The sequence below is a fragment of the Cynocephalus volans genome, chromosome 6 (genome assembly GCF_027409185.1).
Source record: "Cynocephalus volans isolate mCynVol1 chromosome 6, mCynVol1.pri, whole genome shotgun sequence".
In the NCBI taxonomy this organism is placed as follows: Eukaryota; Metazoa; Chordata; class Mammalia; order Dermoptera; family Cynocephalidae; genus Cynocephalus; species Cynocephalus volans.
In genome coordinates this window covers 117,370,161-117,392,108 of record NC_084465.1, presented here as the reverse complement: position 1 = coordinate 117,392,108, position 21,948 = coordinate 117,370,161, and the positions used below count along the sequence as shown (strand labels likewise).

At 40.5% G+C, this 21,948-nt stretch overlaps 1 protein-coding gene across 7 annotated transcripts in view; it reads left to right on the top strand.

Moving 5' to 3' along the window:
• Window positions 1-21,948, top strand: part of TNRC6A (trinucleotide repeat containing adaptor 6A) — a 93,371-nt gene that overhangs the window by 51,769 nt on the left and 19,654 nt on the right. For 6 of the 7 annotated variants that reach the window (XM_063098663.1, XM_063098661.1, XM_063098659.1 and 3 more), the window contains 6 exons: window positions 8,239-10,827; window positions 12,221-12,397; window positions 13,303-13,478; window positions 14,607-14,639; window positions 16,208-16,288; window positions 16,626-16,677. In XM_063098663.1, the coding sequence (XP_062954733.1) occupies window positions 8,239-10,827; window positions 12,221-12,397; window positions 13,303-13,478; window positions 14,607-14,639; window positions 16,208-16,288; window positions 16,626-16,677 (3,108 nt within the window). The remainder of the gene's footprint in view (window positions 1-8,238; window positions 10,828-12,220; window positions 12,398-13,302; window positions 13,479-14,606; window positions 14,640-16,207; window positions 16,289-16,625; window positions 16,678-21,948) is intronic. The other variant, XM_063098660.1, reaches the window with a different exon arrangement.

The following is a 21,948-nucleotide window of genomic DNA, read 5'->3' as shown; positions in this document are numbered from 1 at the left end:
TACAAAGGAGAACCAGATTTATACTTTTGTCTTCTTGAAAACATTTGTGAATCCCTACTTACCAGCGTATTTCAGATACTTACATTAAAATATCTTTGTAGGTGCTACTAGGGATGGTAATGGAAACTTTTTAGCCACAAAATAGACCATTGGGAGTCAGTGAATCAGAGAAGGCTTCTTAGGAGTTAGATCTGTCCTGGCTCCAAAAGAGTTATTAACAATAATAATAATGATATAGTGACTAACCCTTATGGGGTGCTTACCATGACACACTGTATTAACTCATTTAATTCTCATTTTACATATTAGATAGTATCATCTTCATTCTACAGATTAGAGGATATCCTAGTGCAGCAAAAAACAGTGTAGTAGACAGTATAAACAGCATGAGCAGTAGCCCAGAAAAACAAAAATTATGTGTTGTGAACTACAGATAGTTCAGAATTATGGGAATATAATCTTAACTTTTTATTTTTGTCTATTCGTATTTGGTTTTTTTGAACAGAGATAGTTAATGGAGTAGGTTTGGCATTTAAATTAACGAATGTGATACGTTAGAAATTCACCTATAGTTTTTATGCTAATAGGAAGTGCTACATTTCTCATTTATTCCGTCAGAAAGCAGGTATAGTAACTAGATGAGATTAGGTATTTTATAAATCAGAAGCCACAAATTAAATGCCTTCAGGGGCCAGCAGGTAAGTGAAGTAAATGATGGAAAGCAGTGATAAGAACTGTGGTAAATGCGTTGATTTTGTACCCTTTCTAAGTACCTTTACATTCTCATTTTTATTTTATTTTTTTTTTAGAACCCCATGCTTGTCAAACGAGACAATTCTGCAGGCTGAGTCCCTGGGCTGCGAGTTTGTGGCTGTGCTTATTGATGATTTTAACTGAGACTTTAGATGTCTTTTTTGAAGTTGATTTCTTAGAGCCCTAAGGGATCAGGCCCTGCTGCTGCCCAAATAACTCTTGGATTTGGGGGCTACACACGCCATGTAGTGAAGGATTTGGGAGGACTAATATGGTCAGTAGGGCTGGCAGCAATATTGTACCTGTGGGCTGAAGTATTCTATCCCACTTTTGATTATTCAACTGACTTATCTATACAGAAAAGTTAAGACCAGGACAGTGAACGTTCATATACCCTCCACCCAAATCCAACAGTTGTTGACATTGTCCATCTTGACTTCACACATGCCTTTCTGTCTTTTTCATACGAGTATGTACATATATGTGCACATAAATGTTCATTACGGTGGAACCAGTTGAGAGTAAGTTGCAAACATTATGATGTCACCTTTAATTAGGTAATTATCCTAAGAATAAGGAAAGTCTTCTATACAAGCACAATACCATTATCACCCCTAAGCAAAAAAAGATTAACAGTTCAACAATGTCTTCTAACAGTTCATGTTCACATTTCCTCTGGCTGTCCCAAGAATGTCAACTGTACTTCGAAAAGTTCATGGAAAAATAGAGTTGAAAGATATGAATCTTTCCATTAACTTTTTGAAGTACTCTTTTTTTGTTGTTTTTTAACAATATGATATCATTTATATAAACTATAAAGCATGCAAAACAACATTATATATTGTGAAGGGATGAATTCAAATACAGCAAAATATAAAGATTTACATGAGTGATTACCTCTGGGTTACTCACTAGGGAAGGAAGGAAGATGTAATCAGAGAATGGAAGCACAGGAGATTTTTTTCTGCTATATTAGTAATATATTTCTTAAATGTGGGGATACATGGGTATTTTTTACATTACTCTCTGTAGCCTTTCCTATATTTGAAATATTTTTCTTTCTTATTTTCATTTTTTTCTTTAGAGGCTCAAGGACATTTGAGGTATAGTGGAATACTGTCAACCCACTTGTGCTCTTGCATTGATTGGTCTTTTCAGTTCAGTGTACATCTTTGCCATCTTGTAACTTCTCCTTCTTGCTCTCAACTTGCATCTTCTCCTTGGTCTGTAGACATACGCAAGTCTGTACTATTCTTGAGAAAAAATTCCTTGGAACCCCCGTACTGTTGAGGTTATTACAGAATTTCTCTCCTCCCCTTTTCTTTCAGAGTTCTTGAAGGAATAGTCTATCCTTGAAATTTCTAATGCATTCCATCAGTCCTCCATAATCTGGCTCCTGCTCACTTGACTAAAATAGATCTTACTAAAGCCACTGATCTTCTGAGTGTCAAATCCGGACTTTTTTTTTTCCAATTGTGGTTGGAAAAAAAAAAAGACTTTTCCATTTTTATCTTTATAGATATCTACATCTTTTACTGTTGATCACTTACTCTTTCTTAATGCTCTTTCATGTCTTGGTCTCTGTGTCGCCGTATACCCCTTGTTTTTCTCATACCTCTCTCTGTGTTTTGCATAGTTTTTCTCTGACTGTCTTTCAAACTTTACTCCCTCCCATGGCTTTTTTTCACATCTCAAGTTTTAGATTCGTGTCTCCTGGATGTCTTCAGCTGATGTTGGGCCCCTCCAACTCAACATGTTCAAACTTGAACTCATTATATCGCCTCCACTTCTTCCTTCTGGATTCCTTGCTCAACAGGTTGGTACCTCCATTCATCAGTTACCCATCAAGAAACCTTGAATTCATGCTTGGTGCTTGCCTCTCCTTCATGTCTCACAGGGCACGGGTTTACCATGCCCTGCTGATTTTAACTCCAAAATACCTCGCAGTTTTTCTGTCTCCCCTGGTTGAGGGGCTCACCATCTGGTCTAGTGCACCTCCCAAAGAATGTCTTCTATTGCTGTCTCCACCCACCCAGCCTCACCCTATCTCTCAAACCACGCTTTGCATTTGGGTGTAGTATTGCTTTTGTCATCTTTAATCTTGGACAGAGGTTGGTTTGCAACCTATCTCAGTCCTGTTTTATTGGAAGACAGCCACACCCATTCATTTACACGTTCTCTGTGGCTGCTTTCAAGCTGCACTGGTAGAGATGAGTAGTTGCCACACACCCTCTGGCCACAGAACCTAAAACATTTATTCACTGGACCTTTACCAAGAAAGTCTGCTGACCCATGGACCAAAGGCTGGAATAACTCAAAGAGACATTTTGAACTTTCTTTCTTAAGAGCTATTTGAAATTGTGCATCTAAGGTTCTCTCATATTCCCAGCGGTACCATCTCATTCATACTCCTTGGAAATACCATAAAACCTAACTATCATTTATTTCTGAAGCTCTTCCCCTTCTGGTGAGATTGAAAGTCTTTAAGGCAGAAGCAAATATTTAACTGTTCCGTTTGTGACATGCTGTATATTTCATAAGAAAAATAAATTTCCATGAATCTAAATTCTTCTTGAATAAATTATGCTGTTTCTTTATAAATTCCTTGGATTATCATTAGTCTTTCCTCTACCCCCCCATAACCTCTTTGATCTTTTTGAATAGATGCACTATTAAATTCTTTTTGAGGTGTAGTACTAGAACTGCCCCCAATTCTCCTGTAGTAATTTTGTATGAGAGTAGGATGCTGATGATATTTTGGATTCACATGCTTCTAAGTAATGTGCAGTCTTCCAAATCTTAATTTGCCTACGGCATTATAGTGTATAAAAATCTGCATTTTGCTTTACACTCAGAACTCAACTGCCCCATTTTCTCCCACTAGCACAGGGATTTTAAGTCTTACATTTTCTCACTATTTCTTGGGAAAGCTTAGTGATAATCTGCTTAATGATGTTCCTGTCCATTTTCCTCCAGATCATTTAGAACAGTGGGTTTTAGCTTCTTTGTCTGTAAGGGAAGTACATTATTTGATTTTTTCCAACTCTGAGATAGTCTCTACTCTGAAGCATTTTAGTTGTGATTACTGAGGAGCTTTGTTCTTTCCACTCCTTCAGTTAGAATAGCGTCTTCTACCCCCTTCAGTGCTTTTTTAGTCTTTCTTTCTAAACTATAACGTTTTTCATAACCACAAATGCTTTTTGACTCACCCTTCATAACCCAGGTTTTGAAATAGTCTTTAATTTAGGCTTTATTGAAAGTATCAAGTAGGCTCCAGATTGAAAATATAATTTTGGCTAATAATTACTGATGGTACCTCTCCGCATTTTCCTAAAATACATAGGAAGATGTAGCAAAAGACAAACTTAGACCAACACCACCTCCAAACTAGGTCACGACTAGAATCTGAGAACATTTTCCACTAACATTAAAGGTGACAGAGGATGATTGGCTGGATTAGCTTATTTGGTTAGAGTGAGGTGTTGTAACACCAAGGTCAGGGGTTCAGATTCCCATACTGGCCTTCTGCCAACTTGGCTTTTTATGTATTCTGACATTATGTATTTTCTTTTAATATGTAGTCAAATCTGTCATTTTTAAAAATGGTTTCTTCCTTTGCTTTTATGTATAAAAATTCTTATTCACTGATAACTTTATGGTTTCATCTTTTACTATTAATACTTTAATCATTGAAATAATTTTTGATATGTTGTCTCAATTAAAAAATATTTTAATTGTATTGAATATTTCTTTCTCCCCACTGATTTTTTTTTTTTTTTTTTTTTTTTTTTTTGGTGGGTGGCTGGCTGGTATGGGGATTCGAACCCTTGACCTTGGTGTTATAACACCTCTCTAACCAACCGAGCTAACCGGGCAGCCCTTCCCCCACTGATTTAAAATGCCTACCTTTGATGTATTATCTTGGACATATACTTGGATCTGTTTCTGGGTTACTTTTTATTTTCAATTGAAGTACTTATATACTCTGGCAGTACAATGCTGTATAACTGTCGCATGATAATGTAGATTCTCTACCTTCTAAACTGTTTCTTGAGATTTGGGGGGGGAGGGGTTTCTCCCATTTATTCTACATGAATTTTAAAATCACTTCTAATTGTATTTCAGACAACAATTTTTTAATAATTGAATTAAACTTAGAGCATTGCTACATTTTTCTGTCTAAGAACAAGTTTCTATACTTAATCAGGTTGTCTTCTGTGGCCTGCAGTAAAATTTAATCATATAGGACTTTAAGTATTTTTGTTAGCTTTATTCCAAGATGCTTTGTGGCTGTTGATGATTCAAATCTTTTTTCCATCACATTTTCTAATTTACTGTTCCTGGTATATAGGAAAACTGTTATTTTTTACATGTTGGTCTTTTTTGTCTCTCTTCCATTATCTTTACCTCAGTTTTAGTTCGTATTTCATCGGTTAGTACTTGGGTTGAATAGTGATGTTGATGACAATTATTCCTGTTTTTTCCTGTCATTATGGGAATGCTTCTGGTGTTTTGCTGTTAAATTCTGGGTCCATTTCTTTATTTTCAACTTGGATGGTTTTGGTTAGATGCCCAATCTTATGTTCTTACTCCTGACTTATAGAAGTGGAAACACACACACACACACACATGCACGCACGCACGCACACGCGCGCGCGCACACAAGCAAATAATGGCAGCCGAAATACTTTTGCATTAGTCCAGGAAAGGAAGATGATGATGATGATGATGGCTGACTGCTTTTTTTTTTTTTAAAAGATGACTGGTAAGGGGATGTTAACTCTTGACTTGGTGTTGTCAGCACCATGCTCTCTGAAGTCAGCTAACCGGCCATCCCTATATAGGGATCCAAACCCGTGGCCTTAGCGTTATCAGCACCACACTCTCCCAAGTAAGCCACAGGCCGGCCCAGGACTGTTTTAGATTTGGATAAAAGTGTATGGATTTGGGACTTGGTGATGTCTTGGATTTGCTGTGCACAGGGAAGAGTAAAGAATAAATCATAGGGGTTCAGATCCCTGTACTGGCCAGCTGCGTGTCTCCCCAATCCCCCCAAAACAAAAAAAGAGTAAATCTTAGGTTTGAGGAAACGTACTGAGATGAAGAAGATCAGCAAAGAAGCAAAACTTTTCCCCTTTTGGTAGGAGGTGTCTGTGGGTATGTACATCTAGTAGTTAACATTCTGTTTGAGATAGGTAGAGATTTTTAAGTAGGTGGTTACATGATTACTCATTTTGTTCTTCATGGTGGAGACATGGTGGAGAGAAAAACTTGTGCTTTGTAGATAGCACTGAACAATAACAATAATCATTAGCATGCATTAATGGTGATAGTGTCCCTCCTTTATTAACACCTTATCTGGACTAGATATGATTCAAAGCACTTTTAATTATTAATCATTTATTCAGATCTGTGTACCAGCCAGTGCCAAAAAAATTACTAATCATTTAATCTTCACAGCAATTGTATGAGATTGGTAATATTGTTCCTACATTATTGATGAGGAAACTAAGGCACAAAGATTGAGGATCTTTCCTGTGGTCACTTAGCTAGTAAATGGTAGAGTGTCTCTTAAACCTAAGCAGTCTGGCTCTAGAGTCTGTACTTTTAATCTCTACATAAAATCGCCTCTTATGGAGCACTTATTTGCAGCCAGCACTGAGCTAAATGTTTTATATATGAGAGTACGGTTAACAAAACAACCAGGTTAAGGAGTACTGTCTGTTTCCTCGTTTTGCAGATTTAGTCATACTGTTAACTACATTGAGTCTAGACTTGAATTTAGGTGTCTCTAGAGTCCCAGCCATGTTCTTAGCCATGTTGCTTTATCAAGGATCGTGATGAATCCTTCCTTTTTCACTTGATTTTCTACAAGTTAACCTCTGAACCTTGATTTCCTCATCTGCAAAGTGAAGGTAATACCTGTGTTCCAGGGTTGTTCCAAAGACTCAGTGATAAAAACATGTATAAAGCTCATGATATGTGTGGCTGAATGCTGAACATTAGTTGACATTGCTGATGGTGCTGTTGTGTTGATTTGTTTTTACCCAGTGAGACTGACTTTGTGATATCCTTTATTTCATGAGAAATCCTCCTCTTGGGCACTGGAAGAGGACAAACTTTATTTGCTGGTTTAAAGAAATGATTCTTAAACAAGGAACAGAAATCAGAGCCACTTATGGAACTTTATATATTTGGTGAATTGTATATACATGTCTGGTCTCTCTCTAGTCCCTCTTGCTGCCATTCTTTCCAGCTCATAAACCTTTGATTCTTAACAATTGTGCTTTGAAAGAAAGTGATGCAAGTTGAATCTGATTTTCCATATTAGCAAATAACCCTGATAGTGACTTACATTTATTTCCTAGGCATACAGCCCCTGGAGGTTGGTTCATTAGGTCTGGGCCATGACTTGAGCATGTGTATTTGAAAGTACTGCATGTGATTCTGGTTCCTACTCTAGTAGAGAACTACAGTATAAGCACCCCCCCCACACCCCACCCCACCCCTGCTCCCAAGACAGTCTAAATGCAAACATGTTATGCATGTTAGTATCTCTGGGGAATGTCTATCTATCAGATCCTTAAATCGAATGACAGTGAAGAATCTGGGGAACTAGCAGAAGCCCTAAAACTGCCCTCCCTGCTTGTGTTGAAATAACTAGATAATAATATATAGCAAGTCTAAGATTGTAGGATTATATGACTGGTCATCAGTGGCCGTCAATGTAAGCAGTTGATTTTTTTGATCGTAATTTTGTGATTTTTAACATATCAATTAACCATTATTTTTCTGTTGTTTCTTTTAATAAACATGGCTGTGAAGGTAAATAAAAATATTAAGGGGAGTTGAACTAAAAGTATTCTTACTTGTGTGCCATATTTCAGGTTGAACATGGACACTAGTGAAATGGAAATAGAATGGAAAAGGCTTTGGAATTCTTATAAACTTGTTATAATACCCAAAACAGTTGTGGAAAAGCTGTTCTAGGAAACAGGATGCAAACAGATTCTTGATACTTTTCATCAAGTTTGGGCTATTTACTTATCCTTACCCGCTACAACCTAGCCTCTTCTCTCCCAAGTCAAGCCCTTGAACTGGGTTGTCCCATTATCCTAATATGTCACTACCACCCAGTTGCCTTCTGATTCCAAAATTCTTTTACTTGCTGATATGTTAACTTTTTCATTCAGCAAATATTTATTTAGGGGCTGTTATGTTCCAGGCACTGCTCTAGAGTCTTAGGATAACCTCCGTGAACAAAGCAGCAGAATTCCCTGCCTGTGTGGAATGACTGGATATTGAAAGTTGGTGGCTGGAAGAAAACCAGTGCCCTTGTAACCATACTGCCAAGTGTCATACGCTGTTAGAGCTGATAGAGTTGAGGAGCCACATATATTTATAATATATTCACTGTTTTTCTTAGATTATTGTCATTTCGAAAATGGCTAACACTTTATAAATAGTTGTTCTCCTTTGTTCTAGATATAAACCACAATACTTCAGGGTCCCATTATGAAAATTCCCAGCGGGGACCTGCATCTTCTACGACTGACTCTAGCACAAACTGTAAGAATGCTATTGTAAACAATTTGTCTGAAAAAGAAGCATGGCCCTCAGTCCCTGGCAGTGATCCAGAGTTGGCTTCAGAATGTATGGATGCTGATTCTGCCTCCAGTTCTGAATCAGAGAAAAACATCACTATCATGGCTTCAGGGAGCACAGGTGGTGAAAAAGATGGCCTTCGGAGTAGCACTGGACTTGGTTCCCAAAACAAGTTTGTGGTTGGTAGTAGCAGCAATAATGTGGGCCATGGAAGTAGTACTGGGCCATGGGCTTTTTCCCATGGAGCCATAATAAGCACATGTCAGGTCTCTGCGGATGCTCCTGAAAGCAAGTCAGAAAGTAGCAACAATAGAACGAATGCTTGGGGCACTGTAAGTTCTTCATCAAATGGAGGGTTAAATCCAAGCACTTTGAATTCAGCTAGCAACCATGGTGCCTGGCCAGTATTAGAGAACAATGGACTCACCCTAAAAGGGCCTGTAGGGAGTGGTAGTTCTGGCATCAATATTCAGTGCAGTACCATAGGCCAGATGCCTAACAATCAGAGTATTAACTCTAAAGCAAGTGGTTCTTCTACCCATGGTACCTGGGGAAGCCTTCAGGAAACTTGTGAATCTGAAGTAAGTGGTACACAGAAGGTTTCATTCAGTGGTCAACCTCAGAATATTACCACTGAAATGACTGGACCAAATAACACTACTAACTTTATGACCTCTAGTTTACCAAACTCTGGTTCAATACAGAATAACGAACTGCCTAGTAGTAATTCAGGGGCCTGGCGTGTGAGCACAATGAATCATCCTCAGATACAGGCTCCATCAGTTATGAATGGCACCTCCCTTTCTCATCTTAGCAATGGAGAGTCAAAAAGTGGAGGCTCTTATGGTACTACATGGGGTGCCTATGGTTCTAATTACTCTGGAGACAAATGTTCAGGCCCTAACGGCCAAGCTAATGGTGACACTGTGAATGCAACTCTAATGCAGCCTGGTGTAAATGGGCCTTTGGGCACTAACTTTCAAGTTAATACAAACAAAGGAGGAGGTGTGTGGGAGTCTGGGGTAGCAAATTCCCAGAGTACATCATGGGGAAGTGGAAATGGTGCGAATTCTGGAGGAAGTCGAAGAGGATGGGGAGCCCCTGCACAAAACACTGGCACTAATCTACCCAGCATTGAGTGGAACAAACTGCCTAGCAATCAGCATTCCAATGACAGTGCAAATGGCAATGGTAAGAAGTTTACAAATGGATGGAAATCTACTGAGGAAGAGGATCAGGGTTCTGCCGCATCTCAGACAAATGAGCAAAACAGTGTGTGGGCCAAAACAGGAGGTACAGTGGAGAGTGATGGTAGTACAGAAAGCACTGGATGCCTTGAGGAAAAAGGAACTGGGGAAGGTCAGAGTAGAGACAGAAGAAAAATTGATCAGCACACGTTACTCCAAAGCATTGTAAACAGAACTGACTTAGATCCACGTGTCCTATCTAACTCTGGTTGGGGACAGACTCCTATTAAGCAGAATACTGCCTGGGATACAGAAACATCACCTAGAGGGGAGAGAAAGACTGACAATGGGACAGAGGCCTGGGGAAGCTCTGCAACACAGACTTTTAACTCAGGGGCATGTATAGATAAGACTAGCCCTAACAGTAATGATACCTCATCTGTATCGGGGTGGGGTGATCCCAAACCTACTCTGAGGTGGGGAGATTCCAAAGGCTCAAACTGCCAGGGGGGGTGGGAAGATGATTCTGCTGCTACAGGAATGATCAAGAGCAATCAGTGGGGGAGTTGCAAAGAAGAGAAGTCGGCATGGAATGATTCGCAAAAGAGCAAACAGGGATGGGGTGACGGGCAAAAATCAAACCCAGGCTGGTCTGCTTCTGCCAGTGATAACTGGGGAGAAACTTCACGGAGTAACCATTGGGGTGAAGCCAATAAGAAATCCAGCTCAGGAGGTAGTGACAGTGACAGATCTGTTTCTGGTTGGAATGAACTTGGTAAAACTAGTTCTTTTACTTGGGGAAATAACATAAATCCAAATAATTCATCAGGATGGGATGAATCTTCTAAACCTAATCCTTCCCAGGGATGGGGAGACCCTCCAAAGTCTAATCAGTCTCTAGGTTGGGGAGATTCTTCGTCAAAGCCAGTCAGTTCTCCAGACTGGAATAAGCAACAAGACATTGTTGGATCTTGGGGAATCCCACCAGTTACAGGCAAACCTCCTGGTACAGGCTGGCTGGGGGGACCTATACCAGCCCCAACAAAGGAAGAAGAACCCACAGGCTGGGAGGAACCATCCCCAGAATCTATACGTCGCAAAATGGAGATTGATGATGGAACTTCAGCTTGGGGAGATCCAAGCAAATACAACTACAAAAATGTGAACATGTGGAACAAAAACATCCCAAATGGCAGCAGCCGTTCCGACCAGCAGGCACAGGTGCATCAGCTGCTCCCATCTGCAAGTGCCATCTCAAACAAGGAGGCAGGCGGTGGCTCTGGTAAGTTCTTACTTCACGGAGTCTAATGGTATGACAAAATACTTCACAATGTTCTGAAAGCAAGCCTTGTTTCAACTTACTTCTTTATAAGATTTGTTTAACAATGTATTTGGATGTGCGTACAAAGGCCTTTTTTACTCTAATCCACAAGAAGCCTAAGGAAGATTATAGGGGCAATGTCTGCAAGGGCAACGTTTACCATCAGAGTGGTATTATTTGTGACCATGCATGTACCATTCTCTATTAGGAATGCGGCAGAAGGCAGAATTGGAAAAGTGGGGTCAAGTGGGAATGCTTACACTTAGCTCTCAGTTGTTCCAAGTCAGGCCTTAACTTTTTGCTTTTATTATTTCACTAAAATATCCCCAGAGATAAAACAAGTATCTAAGTACAGTACTCTCTAAACATTAGACACTATATTTGGCCTTGGAAGGGATTTTTTACATAGGCAACAGATAAATCCAATTCCACTTAGATACAGTGTGTGTGTGTGTGTGTGTGTGTGTGTGTGTGTGTGTGTGTGTGTGTAAAACATTTGACAATACCTCCTATGGTATTCCCATTTCCCTCTCTTATAGTGAACTAATTTCTATCTCTGCAAAGTATCTTGACACAACATTTTCGTTAAGTGTGATTGGCATGTATTGCCTTTGTTAATTGAGGTTTTATTGAATAATAGTCTCATTGGACATAGAGACAGGAGTGTTGTCCTGCACTAACTTTTCAACACCTAATTTTTTTTATTGTATTAATTTAGATTTAATTCTTAGAAGAAAGAGGTATATATCTAAGAAGAAGCCTGTTTGTTTTGGTTCTTTTAAACAAGATATGTTTATGGCTTTGTTTGTCTTTGCTTTGGACAGCCTCAACCTGATACTTCAGATTTTTTATAAGCATTACCCAGCATGTGTAAAAGTAGGATGCTTACCCATTGTTAGTCTTCTAATTAATTGTTTCTCCAGTACAGTGATGTGGAAAGGTTATACTTTTGCTAAAAATTTTATATACACACTGTTATCCAGCTTCCTCACCTGCTTCAATTCACTAGATTTGGTTCAGAATGACTTGACTTATCCAGGAATTAAATTCATTCTCTAAGAGGATGATTTGCCATAATTAAGGTTATTCAAAATAATTTGTTATAGCCCCAGAGGGCAATTTTGAAAGAAGCAATTGAAAAAATACTCACAGCATGTAGTTAAATTATATTAATAAGCAATGGTTTGTCTTCTTAAAATAGATGCCATCTTTTTTGCCTGTCACAGCACCACCATTCAGTACATAAACCTAAAGTTCTTCGTTCTTGGTTCCCTAAGTGTTCTTTATTGTCCCTTATTCCTCTGCACCTCCTTACCGTCTATGCTGATGACTTCTTTTCCCACACTTTCTAAAGGCTGGGGTGAGCCCTGGGGGGAGCCTTCTACTCCAGCCACAACTGTGGATAATGGTACTTCAGCATGGGGTAAACCCATAGACAGTGGTCCCAGCTGGGGGGAACCCATTGCTGCGGCTTCCAACACATCCACGTGGGGCTCCAGCTCTGTTGGTCCACAAGCGTTAAGCAAATCTGGTAAGTTATTGATTATCCCTGGTAGCTGTTTTGTAGCAGTGGTGATTACTCACTGACCATAATTAAATAATTAGATAATGTCTCTGTTATTGGTAATGTATCCATATAATTTGACATACTACATGATATTCACTATTTGACAATGAATTTTTAGCAGGGTTTGCTCTTTTATCTTTCTGAATTTTCCTTTTTTTCTCATTATTCTTAGAACTGCAGCTATTAATGATTTGCATATACTTCACCAAATCTAAATTATATTTTACTAAATCAGATTATCTGGAAATAGTCTAGCAACTTTCATGCCATCAAACCTGAGAGACTGAATAGCTTAACATGGCAACACATATCTGGACTGTCAGATGATTCCCTAAAAAATATACAGGATAATTAGCATAGTTCAGAAAGGACCCTGCGATTCAGACCAACACTGTCACTAACCCGTAGGTTGTGTATAGGATACTCCACAGGAATCCCAAAGGCTGTGTGTGGAGATACAGTGCTTTCTGTTTATGACTTCCAATGCTCTTTGGCTGCTCTTCTGGAAAATATATATCAAAATTGATTATTTCAAATTCCATCCATCTTCTTTGTCTTGTGCCTCATTTATTCAAATTGTTAAGTGGGTATGAACAAGAGTGCTACCATTGTCCGTGTTTAGGAACCGTCTGATTTGTAAAGGCATGGGAGACATTTCACTGAATTTTTTAATAAAAATAAATTCTTTTCTAATGGAACTTTTAACTCACTATAAAACATGTATTCCTACTATGCACATTTGGGAAGGGAAATCAAAGTGTGTTTTGTTTCTCTAGGTCTCCTTCCCTGCTTTTTAATGTATGCTTGCCTCCAGAAAGAATTGTTTTATTTAAAGTATGTTTCTCTTTGTATCATAAATCCACAATCAGGGCCAAAATCTATGCAAGATGGCTGGTGTGGTGATGACATGCCGTTGCCTGGAAATCGCCCCACTGGCTGGGAAGAGGAGGAGGATGTAGAGATTGGAATGTGGAATAGTAATTCATCTCAAGAGCTTAACTCATCTTTAAATTGGCCACCATATACAAAGAAAATGTCATCGAAGGTAAACATTTCAAGGGCAAAGCCCTTGAAACTTTAAATTCCAAAGGTAGTTTACCCACAGAAAATTAATCTTCTGCCTGCCCATTTATGGCAATCAGTACAGTCCAGGCAGTCCCCAACTTAGTTATAGCCTCTTGTATGGGCAGCCACCTAGAAGAACGTGAGACCACAGGAACTTCCTTTCTCCCCACTGCTACAGCTTGGGATTTCTCTCCTCCTCCCCCTCCACCAGTGCTGCCTGGGACAGCCCCTCGCCCCCGGGGTGGCGTCTGCAGTGGTGAGGATGAAGAGAAGGGCAAATCTCCATGTTGACTCTTTCCATCCCACTGCCAGTTCATCTCCCATCCCACCTCCTCACCTGGAGCCCCAACCCCCTTTACTTAGAGTCACCATCCTCCTTACTCATCTGCCATCTTTGTCCTTCCCCATCCCAAAGGGTCCTGTGACAAAAATCCCTAGGAATGGGCCATACTTGATTTTGCTTGTATATACAGTCAAATAGTATTCCCAAACCTGGTTATACATCAGAATCATGTGGCATTTGTTAAAAATACAGCTTCCTGTACCCCAGGTCTACTGAAGTTTTGGAAATTGGACCAAGTTTCTTGTCCTAAGCAAGCTCCCCAAGTGTCTCTGATGCAGAGCCACTTTGGGGAGGGTTTAGAGCTGGTATTGGGGTCTGGTGTCTCATTCTCCTGGGGACTGTTTTCCAAATATGTGCCCAGTCCCCCAAGTGATTCTAATATGTCCTCCCCACCTTATTTAAGAATGATTACCTTTTGAGGGACCTTAGAAGACAAGATGCAGTGGGAGCTGGACTGCCAAGGGATTCTAAGTCTAGGACCTGCCATTTTCATTAAAAATTTTTTTCATTTGGCTGAATTTGCCTGTTGCCTCACCATATAGTTTATGAAGTGCTTTTACATGTTTTACATAAATCATTTGATCCTCATAACCCTCTAAGATAGGATACAGATGAGGAATTTGAGACTGGAAAAGGTGGTGACTTGCCCAAAGTTGCATAACTAGTAAGTGACAGAGCAAGGATTTAAGTTTAGGTCTTCCAATTCCAAACCCTGTGTTCTTCCCACTGGACCATGCTGTTTTGTGACTTTGTCTTTCCTTACAGGGTCTGAGTGGCAAAAAAAGGAGAAGGGAAAGGGTGTGTAGCCTTTTTACTCTTTCTCCTTTGTTTCTACTAGTAAAAATCTTTAGAAAGCAACTGCAAACATTTATTTAGCCTCTGCTGTGTGCCAGGTACTGTGCTTGGTGCTGGGGATTCAAATACACTAAGATATGAGCTAGACCTTTAAGGAGCTCCTAGTCTAATATGGGACATTAGGAGAACTTTATAAGAGTGTCAGCTTGAGTCTGGAAGATGTGTGGGGGTGGAATGTTCTAAGGAAAATAGTAGCCTGACATAATTAAATGTGGAATTTCTAGAAGTGACAAGAGATCTGGCTCTGTAGTTAGATTAAGGACGGACTGTAAACTGTTTTCAGTACGGTGCCAAAGAATTTGAACTTTATTTTGTGTAAAATATGGAGCCAATGAAGGCAACATCAGTGGAGTTTTTTAAATTATTTATATTTTTAAAGAAAGCTAACCAATTGTAATATGAAACATAAATTGGAGCAGAGGAATGTTCAGAGTTAGGGATCTCAATTAGGGATCGCATTCAAGTTAGAAAGGAGGGCTTGAGTTGGGAAACAGTGAATATCATTCATATAGTGGCAAGGACTAATTTGAAAGACATTTCAGAATAAAAGGGACAGAAGGACTTGTCAACAGGGTAGATATGGGGGTGGGGATGAAGGAGGAAAAGTAGTCAAAGGCGACTTCAGAAACCTCAGAGAGGGTTAGGCGCTTGCTTCAGAGACCTGCATTTGGGGGAGATTATGAAGCTGTGTTCTCTTCCACAGTCAGAAGGAACAGGTGGTAGCAGTGGGAAAGGGAAATTAAGGCAACAGACTGAGAATGGTCCTGTGATCTTCACGTAAATGGGAGACCTAGGGCGCTACGGCTTCCAGCCCCCTGCTTACCGCACTGCTGATCACGGACCCTTTATTCTCACAACTCACACATCAGTGTAGTTTTTGAACCATACCTCAGCCAGCCACAGAAAGCCAACGCTACTAAGCGGGAGGCTATCCAGCGTCAACCACTGCTGGGTGTGTTGGGTTCTTGGCAACACAAATTGAAATTTTAAAATGCTTTTCATGTGGAAACACATGGTATTTTTTCAGTACAGTGCACATTGCATAGTCAAATTATGGGTTAAATTGGCTTCTTTGGACTAACCTGAGAACCTAATCACTAATTTTTACTTTGGTTTGGTGTGAGAATTCCAAAAATCCAAATTATAATTAATTTTATACAATACAGTGCATTTGTAAGTTGTGAACTGCTTGATAGTTCACCATTATTCGGAGGCCACTTTTTTCTTTTTCTTGGTCACTGATGCCTTTGCTTCTGTCTTTTCCTTCTGACTGCTTGCCTTAGAGATTTCTCTGTGCATTACAGCTATACCAGAGGACTGGAGCAAAGGAAGTTGAAAAATCAAATCAGCTGATTTTTAATTGTTAACAACTCTGATAAGAGTTGGTTGGAGGAGAAATGATTGGCTAAAAATGAGAGTTGGGAATTGTCTTGAAGTTTTATTAATCCATCACTATACCCAGATAAATAGAGATGGCCATGGCATCTTTTCTACTCTTTTATTTTACAAAGGGAATGATGAAAGGTGGAAACAAACAAGAAGAAGCGTGGATAAATCCGTTTGTTAAGCAGTTTTCAAATATCAGTTTTTCGGTAAGTATGTTTTCTTAGCAGCCCCCTCCCATTTTAATGGTGGTGCATAATTTATCCCGATTCCATTTTTTTTGTTTTCCTCAAAATTCTACTTTGTTTTTGAGATCTTATGAATATGCCTGAAGTTAGAGTAAAATTGGCTTTCAGACCTTTACTGTTATGATTTCAGCTAAAAATGTGATTACATGCCTTACTTAAAAACATTAGGCAATGAAAATGCCTTATGATGCACTTGAATTTCACAGATAATGAAACCCCGTAAAATTCTTCCTTTTGATCAGTTGAGATCAAATTGATTGATCAGTTAAGATCTGTTAACATGCTGTTTTTTCTTCAGAGAGACTCACCAGAGGAAAATGTACAGAGCAATAAGATGGACCTTTCTGGAGGTAAGAGAAAAAAATTTTTTTCTATTTATTTGTTTATAAGAGAAAATAAGTTTCATCCTAAATTCATCACTGATGGATTCACATGTTTGTGACATGATCTTACTGAAAGAGCCCTGACCTAGACCAGGAGAGGGGAGACCTGGCTCCTAACTGCAGTATTCCTCCAATGCATGTTAACATGTTGGGATTGAATGAATTGATGTGCCTTTAAAGTGCAGACTACTGTGCAAAGCTTAGGTAGTGGTGATATTAGTCTACAATGCCCTCAAACACAGTCCTGTTAGGAGTGAGTTATACAGGTTGGGAGGGGATATAGACTTCTTGATCAGGGAACATGTGAATGAAGGTCTAGAAACATGACAGAGACATCTTAAACCATTCTGGAGAAATGGCAAGTGGTTCCATAGAATGAGACAAGAAGTACAAAATTGGTGGTGTGGGGGTGGTGGGGAGGTGGTATGGTGGTGAAACTTCACCAAGGTGAAGATACTGGAAGACTAGGTAGTTGCTAAATCATGAGGAGCTTGGGGGTCTGAACTTAATTCTGAAAGTATGGATTTAAGAGTTTTAAGCAGGGGAATGACATGATTTGGATTTATGTTTTAGAAAAATAATCTGGGATATAGATTGAAAATCTCTTAGGACAGAAAACATTGGCATCAGAGGACAAACAAGTGATATTAAAGATAGTAAAACCAGTTGGAGATTTGTTGTAATAATTGGGGGTTGTTTTCAAAGCTCCAAACTAAGGCAGTAGATGGGTAGAATCCAATTCAGTGGGGACTTAGGAATTAGAATCAACAAAAGTCGATAACCAGTTTGAACTAACTTGTTACGCAGGGTGAGGGAGAGAGTGTGGTGGAAGATGACTCCCCGCTTTCTTGCCTGGATCATTCAGTAGATGGTAGTGCTGTTGTAGTAACATGAGTGCAGTCAGGAGACAGAAGCTGCACGGTAATTTGAACAGAGAAAGTTTAATATAAATATATGGAATTGCTGACTCTAACAAAGAATTAGAGTAGCGAGGGATTGGCTAGTAAGAGGTCAAGAGAACTCTAAAAAGTATATAAATAGCAGATATAAGGAGAAATCACTAAACTTAGGATTGAGAGAATGTGCCTGAGGAATGGCCCTACCTCTGCTGCAAGGCTGAGATCCAGACTTGGGCATGGCTGTGACTCACTGCATGGCAGAGAAGTCACTATGGTGCCACCCCAGTGGAATTGGAGGAAATCTACCTATTCTAAGATACTTTTGGAAGCAGTTCACAAGAGAGGTGTCTGCCTAGAGGCACTGTGCTACAGAACTGCCAGAGGGGATGTGGGTGGGGAGCTGCTGGCCACTGGTGAGGAGCACAGCAGAAGCCTGGTGCTGGAAAAGCTCCCTGTGCTATGGGAGAGAACACACCAGAACTAGGAAACCAAACCTTTCCTTTTGCAGTGTCTCTTCTGCACCTTCTACCGACAAAGTCTCGGTGCCAATTTGCAAAGGAAAAAAAATACGTAAGGGGCCCAGATCCATTTTTTTTTCCTCAGAGGAGTCAAAAAGGGTGCATATGGAGCTGAGAAGTAATAAGTCAGTAATCTGCATAGTTCACCCCAACCCTTTGACCGCTCACCTTCCACGTGCACTCTTCTACACACATTTAAACTCCAGTACAACGGCAAAACATCTCTATGTTCTATTTGACACGATACAGCTTGCTTTCTTACTAGTGAGGAAGTTTTCACCTTCTTACCAAGGTGAGGGGATGCACAGTCTGGGTAGCCATTATGTTCATCACTGGCCATATTAATTACCCCTCACATTCAGTCACAGGTTGTGAGACTAAATTGTAAAGTTAACTTTCAGTAACTCAGGAATAAAGTAAAAATGGGAGAGAGAGAAGAAGAAAATCATGCGCCTGTGTGAATTAATACATACCTATAATGAGCAGTAGAAAACACGCAAAGCCACTGCCACCCTTCTGTGTTTGGTCACAGCCATCGTTGGTGTCCGTGGCTTCCTTTTTTCACTTCCTAGTCCACGCTTACCTCACTGGCAGGTTGAACCTCAGCTTCTCTGGGTTCTCTACCTGATAGAGTGACCCAGCCTTCGTTCCCAAAGGATCTGAACCCTCAGTTGTCCTGCCCTTTTTTGGTTGCTGTAGTTTTTCATTAACCTTCACGACAGGGTATGGAAGCACTAGGAGGCACCCCACAGAATCCCCTCAGTTTCAGATAGAGTCTTCACTGCCTTTATTTTGTATCGGGAAACCAATTTCCCCTTGATAGTCAGAACCAATCACTCCAGCCAGTAGAGTAGCCCCTTTTTTGCGTGCTAGTTTATGTCATAAGGAGTGCAGAATGTCCAGGTTGCGGAGTCTTTGTCTTCCAGTGGAACCATGATTATGCCTGTTACAGGAAGTATTTTCTCTGCCAAGGACTAAGTTCTCTAAACCAGGAGAGTTGTCAGAACAGGAAGCAAGAATTTTGCAAGTGGCTTATTAGGTGTAATTCACCTTTTGATTCCCAGACCTGCGAATTCTGGTAATGGGGGAGATACATAGACACATACTACATCCTGAAAGACAGAAGCCCATCCTTTTAGGATGTTGTCTCCCAACTTGCTTTGTAGCTGTGTCCTCTGTAAGCCATTCTACCTGTCAAGTTGGGTAGCTACTCTCAGGTAATGGCATAAGATATGAGTTTCTTGATCAGACACAATGCTGTGAGGAGTACCATGACAGTGGACAAGGTGTTGTGTGAGACCCTGGATGGCAGAAGCTTTACAGATGAGAAAAATCCCTATCCAGAAAATTCTTTGCCTCCTCCATGGCTCACTGAATGGTGGGGAAGTTGTGTGATCTCATGCTAGAAGTATGCTCTCTACGGTGCTGGGAAAGCTGCTCATGGAGAAGTGCCTCCCCTGACACACTGCTGCAAAACTGTGTGGAGGTATAGGGGAATGCTGGGAGATGCTGGCCACCGAGTGCTGCTGGCAAAGTGGGCGGCACTGGAGAAGCTGCAGGTGCTACCGAATCCTGCCAGGTGGGCACACTCCTGAGCACACTGGACAAGGAAGCAAACTCTCCCTCTGGTGCTGTCTCTAGTGCCCTCTACTGACAAAGCCTCAGTGCCAGCTGACAAAGGGAAAGACATAAAGGGTTCATATATATTTGCACAGAGCTGTCAAAAAGGGTGAATTTGGAGCTGAGAGACAATAAGTAAGTGGCTATTGTTTGAGATAAGAAATATAGTGGGAATAGCAGGTTCGATGGATAAGATATTGAGATTGAAGTTTCTATGAAAACCCTTTGGCAGTGCCCACTAAGCAATAGAAAATCTAAATATGGGGCCGACTGCGTGGCGTACTCGGGAGAGTTTGGTGCTGGGAGCGCAGCGGCGCTCCCACCGCGCAGGTTCGGATCCTACATAGGGGTGACTGGTGCGCTCACTGGCTGGGCGCGGTGTGGACAACACCAAGCCAAGGGTTGCGATCCCCTTACCGGTCACAAAAAAGGACAAAAAAAAAAAAAAAGAAAAAAGAAAATCTAAATATGGATTTCAGAATAGGTAGGGCTGGAGATAACACATGATTAATTAGACAGGGATGGCAGTAAAAGCCATGAGAATAGTTTGACCAGAGTTGTAGACTAATGGACCAAAGACAGACTCCTGGAGAATGATGACATTTAAGGAATGATCCTGAGTTGCACAAGGGAATTCCTGTGTGTTGCCATCCATTTGACTATCACAGTTCAGTTCAGCCACCAGAAAAGAGAGGGGAATTAAGAATTTCTTTTTACACCTTGTTACCAAATAAACCATTTGTCTTTACTCTTAAAAAAAAAAAAAAGAAAGAAAGAAAGAAATCCTGAGGAGAAGTAGGACAAATTAGAGTAGAATAGTTTTTCGGAAGCCAGGTGAGCATAGAGTTTTGGAGAGGAGCATAGTTGTCAGGGAGTGCGTTTGACAGTGGGCTTGAGGTGAGTCATTGGTAACTAAAGGGCCTATAAGAGGACTGGCAGACTTGGGAGAGTGCCACGTTTGGCACTCAGTCGGTTTCTCAAGGAGTGCAGAGTGTTGGGGTATGGTTTGTGGAGAAGATATACATGCTACTCTTTTTTTCCCCCACCCAGACATGCTACTCTTTTAAAAGATATCATTTGCATATGGAAAAATAACCTGTGTTATTAGGAAGGAAAAGCTTGGAGAGAGACTTAGGAGAAGAGTTGGTTGCATTTGGTTACAGGATTAGAGGTACAGAGTGAGGGACACAGCTCAAGATAGCTAGCTCGGGTGCATCAGTGATGGTGATGCCATTAATGGAGAGAGAAATCAGAGGAGGATGTTGTTGACAAAGATTATTGACATTCAAGGGAATTCAAGGGAGGACTCTTACAAGTGCTTAAAGGTGGATTATTCAGATTGCTGATCCATGTTTGGAACAGTATTTCAAGAAATAAAATGGCATTTTTAAAATGTACCTATTTTAAGAATTTTTTCCTTGTGTTAAATTTTTTTTTCCCACTTGCTTGGAATGAGGATATTAAGGGTAACTATTGTGGTGATGGCAGGCATCTCAGTAAACAACAATTGCAAAGAAACAACGGATGAGATTTGAGGATTGAGAATCAACGGATGAGATTTGAGGATTGAGAATATGTGGGGAATGAGGAGTGGGAAGATGAAAACACGTTAGAAGTGACAAGGGGACATCGAAGTGGATATGCTTAGCAGGCAGTTAAAGATGTGGGACTGAGCTCAAGTGTGAAGTCGAAGCTGGGCATCTGTATTTGGGGGTCACCTGAACGGGTGTGACTATTGATACTTTGATGGTGAATAAAATCCAAGGGAAGCAAGTGTATACAGAGGCAGTCAGAAGACTCATACTGAGCGCCCCAAGTAAGCTTCGGTGTACACCAGCGTTGAGGAAGCACAAGGAGGTGGACTCAGCTGTGGGCAGAGCAGTAGAAACCAGAATGGGCTCAGGGTGAGGGCAGGAGGCAGACAGCATTATCCACTTGTAAAAGAAAAGGGTTGTTGCAGTAGGATGGCAGCTTACAGGCTGGCTGCACGCAGCCGAGAAGACTTGACCAGAAGAGGAGTTTCCATGAGAGAAGGTCATACTGCAGAGCAGCCAGAGAGAAGAGAGCAAAGGACAGAGCAAGGCCTTAGGGAGGGGGAGACGTTATGCTGTCCAGTCTCTGCTTTCCTGTCTGCTAAGTAGGTGTGGTAATAGTAGAGTTACAGGCATTGAATCAGTACATATAAAGCTCTTAGAATGGTT